The following is a 4,902-nucleotide window of genomic DNA, read 5'->3' as shown; positions in this document are numbered from 1 at the left end:
TCCACATGAAACATAAAACAATAAAGGACATCATACATTATATTTACATGATATATTTACATAGTTATATACATTTACAAGTGCCCATAGTATCAACGAGCATTTCATTTAGCCTAGCTTTAAAAACATGCAGAGGACATGAGGTGATAATGTGTGTTTGTGTCATTCAGGCCGTCTGTGCTGGACAACTTCGCTCTGCTCTCTGGTCAGCTGAACACCATCAACAAACTGCTCAAGAACGAGAAGACGCCGTCCTTTCGCAACCAAGTCATAATCCCTCTGCTCCTGTCTCCAGACCGGGATGAGGATTTAGCGGTGAGTTTCAAAGCCGCTGTCTGCATTCTGCTCCTCTGATGTGATTTTGAAGACATCTCTCTGACCTGTCTGCTTCTGACTCTGCTTGTTCTCCCCACAGAAACTCACAGAGCAGCGTGTCCCGGTGTTCAGCCATGAGATTGTTCCAGACTATCTGCGGACTAAGCCTGATCCAGAGGTGGAGGAGCAGGAGAAACAGCTAAGTGTGGAGGCAGCACGGATTGGCCCGGAGGTGGCACAGGTCAGATGGTGCTCACATGGATGCTGCCCTACTCATATTCAGAAATACCAAGCAGTTTGCTGGACTTAAATATAAGAAAACACCAATTGACTGGTTGAAAGTGGCTGCTTTCAGCTGATCGGCTGATGAGTGTGCGTGAAGTCAACTGCATTTACAACTGCGGCAAGTCCAAAATAGGTTATGGAGAAACAACCTCAATAACAACAAGATGGTTCAGTAACATGGTGACTCTTTGGGGACAATGTAGTTATGGAATAGTCAATGTTTCATTATGAACATTATTTATTTTAAATGTTCCATGAAAGGAAGTTTCAAATAGGTTAATGTATGTTGTCGAATATCTTTAATTAATTACGTAGAAAACCTTTTAAAAGTTAGAATCTAGAATGGTGAAACTCAACCAACATGTTGAACTTTCAAATAATTTCAAACTTTATTTAAATAGCACTTTTCATACACAAAGGTAACACAAAGTGCTTCACAACCCTAAGACATAAACAAAAATGATAACAATACCTACCCCCCTTTCCCAGGTAACAAACTATTTAACATATATGTTCCTTAGAAACAGAAGAATTAAAACATTTGTATTTTTCGCATACATGTAGATGTACACCGCACACACACACATTTGACCTCTCCATTGAATCCATCCTAGTACTAGGAGCAGTGAGCTGCAATTTTACAGCGCCCAGGGAGCAAGGGGGGGGGGGGGGGGGTTGCCTTGCTCAATGGCACTGCGCCAGTGCCCAGGATGTGAACTGGGACCTTTCCAATTACCAGTCCCTTATTTGGTCTGTTAGGGGACTTGAAACGGCCAGCCTCCAGTTCCAAAGCCAAGTCCCATAAATAATAACATGTAATACCAACACAGGACAGTATAACATAAGAATAACATAAGAATGAATACAATTAAATTAAAAGACAAAAAAGTGGGTCTTGAGTTGGCTCTTACAAGTATGAATTCAGTTGCCAAACACTGCTTACTGCCGAGAGTTTTTTCCACTTGTAAACCCCCCCCCACCCTGATGATATTCTTCTCAACAGAAACAGATCCAGACGTTGAACAAACTGTGTTCCAATCTGCTCGAGAAGCTCAACAATCCCCGTGACGACAGAGATTCAGAGAGTGCTGGTGTGTTTCACTCTCAATGTCCGGCTCATCATCTCAAATGTATTTATACACTTAAACTTGTTGACACTCAATATGTTCTTTTCCCAGCAATCCGTCAGAGCAAGCCGTCCTTTAACCCCGCGGACACCAACGCACTGGTTGGAGCGGTGGCGTTTGGGAAGGGGCTCTCTAAATGTAGGCCCCCAGGCCCAGTGGCCCCTGGACACCCAGGACAAGGGCCCATGATGAGTGGAGGTCCCACCTTACAGCAGGTCACCATCGGGGGCGGTTCTGGCCAGCAGGCAGGTATGGGAGGCCCCGTGGGCCCTCAGCAGCAGGGGCAGCCAGGTAGGAGGCCTGGAGAGCTGGGTTAGTATTCTCCTGTCTCACTGTTCAGCACACTAATAATGATGTTAGGCCCCCAAATATTTGATTTAGTCAGGGTTAATGTTTATGTAACGGTCTGTATAAAGTGGTGATGCTGTACACATTCATATCAAAATAACCGAATATTTCAAGGGTACTCTTTTCTTAATTGCAAAAAAAGTGGATATGTTCCAAATGAGTCGAATTTGAAGTTGTTGCATATTATTTATTCTCTCCCTTTCTTTTCTTTCTCAGGAAAAATACCAAGCAGCATCAAGACAAACATCAAATCTGCATCCGGGTCGATGCATCCCTACAACCGATGATCTCCTCGTTTATTATATGTTCACCAGACGTGTTACATTTCAGAAACACACCTACGGCAATGACATTTGTAAAACTAAACCTGTATCCTTGTATATTTTCCTGCAAAAGTAATTTGTTGTTCTCACTAAAGCTGTATCCTTGTATATTTTCCTGCAAAAGTAATTTGTTGTTCTCACTAAAGCTGTTTCTTTAAACGTTTTCCAAAAATAAAATGATAATATTAGTGACCTTTTTATGGTGCACTGTTCATTGTTGATACATTATCTGTGCCACAGCGTTTGAGCCACTAGAGGGCAGCGTGTCATCATGTATGGACTATAATAGCTTGTGTTGGAAATGTTCTCTTTTCAATCAAATATGTGTTATAAGAACTAATTGGCTGTAGGATGAATACACATAGATACTTCATTATTTATTCTGTTTGTATGTGCACTTCAGGAGAGTAATATTTCTGCACATTTTTTTATTAATTCTTGCCATTTAAAAATCTGAACAAGTTAATTGAGTTGCCTGCTTCTTCTTCTTACAATCAGGCAGTGTTGACACAGCTCTGTATTATCAGACCTGTAACATTGTGGTAATTGAACATCACCAGTGTTATGTGTTGACATGGACACGACTCCCACCCATCAAATGACCATCCCAACCTTTCAGACACTCACCATGATCTGATGTCTGCTCGGTATGTCTTCTTCTCTAGCTGCTCTTTGCCCATTTTGCAGTAGTACCAAAGGTGAGAGTAATGAGGGTGGACGTAGCTCTGTGTGGCCTGATAATGTCAAAGTGTTTAAGGGGCCAAATGAGGAAGTATCGGTGCTGACGTGTGAGGGGGCCCCTCTCTCCACGGCTCTCTCTGTCCACTCCGATCCCTGTCCTGCTGCCCAGCACAGTGAACGTGCTGCTGTCACAGCGTGCGGCCCATGGCTGACCTACATACACCCTCTGTCCCCAAACAGGCAGCCGTCTCGCTGTGTCAGCCGCCCGGTCAGACGCTCTGCTGAGACAGCTCAAAGCTGCACAAGGTCACACTGTGTCCTAGCTCATAAACAAAGACCCGAAAGGCAACATGCTGCAAAGCTTATAAACACAAAGGTTGAACTGAGTTTACTGCCAAACTATCACCCGCAAATGTAAATGTTCAGCAGTTTTTGCATTTCTTTTGAACTATTTTCTAAAGCAAGTGGTGGAAGATGTACACATTTCTTCATACTTAAGTAAAAGTAGCGATACTAAATTGTAAAAATACTCAGTTACAAGTAAAAGTCCTCCATTTAATATCCTACATTGGAATAACAATATAGGTACCAAAAGTGAAAGTACTCATTTATTGGCTAATTCTAGAATCATATTCAATGACTGGATTATGATTATTGATGTGTTCATCACAGCTGTTTTTTTTCATCACAGAGTTATTTTTAATTACTTAAACAATTGCTGATGGATGTGGTAACCTTTGATTATATGCAAATGTTTATTCATCGTTCGATTTATTGTGTTAGCTAAAAATCTGAATTTGTAAAGTAACTAAAGTTCTCAGATAAATGTATTTGAGTAAAAAGTACAATTTTGATTATGAAGTATAAAGTATAGCATTAAGTGAGAATCCTCATAAAGTGCAAGTATCGCAAAATTGTAGTTAAGTACTTAAAGAGCCTGTGACACGATTTTCCCCCATCATCCAAACCCATCAATTTGAGTAAATATTGTCCCCTTGAAAACCGTTACTGAACTGATTTTGGATATTTGTACTTTGATAACCATTAATCTGCCCTTCAATGTTGACCATTTCCTGGATCTTCTCGGGGATTCTTCAAGTCCCGCCAAATTATGGGTGACGTCAATGCGGGCACAGCGCTCCAGCTGCACCGTTCAGGATCCCAGCATCTGCATGTAAACGCACGATGGCGCACAGAGCAGCAAGCTCAGACAGCGATGACAGTTTAATTTTGAACGTGTCTGAGAGCTCATATGAGGCTGAAGGATCGGTTTATTTTGTATCTGTTAGAAATTTAGGAATTAGGTGCGTCAATATGGGCGATCATACGGTCATGTAGCCAGTGGTGGACTGGGACTAAAAATCAGCCCGGGACTCTCGACCAGCCCACTTCGGTACCACTAGTAAATTGTCAACGGGGGGAGTGGGGGGATGTGCTAGTGACTTATCCGACCGGCCCACTTCGGTACCGGCCCATCGGGATTCGTCCCGATGGCCAGTCCGCCACTGCACCCAGCCCAGCCCACGTAAACTGTCAACGGGGGGAGCCTCGCTGCGGGGAAACGGTGGACCTAGTGTCCCGATCGGAGTGGGAATAATAATAATAATAATAATAATAATAATGATAATAATGATCCGTGCATTTTATCCATTAATTTCCCCAACATTGTGGTAAAAAAAACCACACGTTTATTCCATGTTGGTGTACTACTACAACCAGTGGTGTAGTGGGGATGTTTTTACTGGGTGGACGGGGTGGTGGGTGGACGGGAGACACTATGGACGCGCTCGTGAACTGTCAACGGGGGGGGGCTGGGGGACCTC

The 4,902-nt window shown here is 42.9% G+C and overlaps 1 protein-coding gene across 1 annotated transcript; it reads left to right on the top strand.

The window, feature by feature from the left end:
• Nucleotides 1-156: 156 nt before the first annotated feature.
• med8 (mediator complex subunit 8) lies at nucleotides 157-2,596 on the top strand (the record flags this gene model as incomplete). Its single annotated transcript, XM_010776845.1, has 5 exons — nucleotides 157-315; nucleotides 416-556; nucleotides 1,604-1,691; nucleotides 1,779-2,018; nucleotides 2,292-2,596. Coding segments are annotated over 5 exons (699 nt in total), but the record flags the coding sequence as incomplete, so codon positions are not given.
• Nucleotides 2,597-4,902: the final 2,306 nt, after the last annotated feature.

This window comes from Notothenia coriiceps, unplaced genomic scaffold, assembly GCF_000735185.1.
Source record: "Notothenia coriiceps isolate Sejong01 unplaced genomic scaffold, NC01 NC01_scaffold00000255, whole genome shotgun sequence".
Lineage (NCBI taxonomy): Eukaryota > Metazoa > Chordata > Actinopteri > Perciformes > Nototheniidae > Notothenia > Notothenia coriiceps.
The sequence above is the reverse complement of the archived record's forward strand: the minus strand, read 5'-3'. Positions and strand labels throughout refer to the sequence as shown.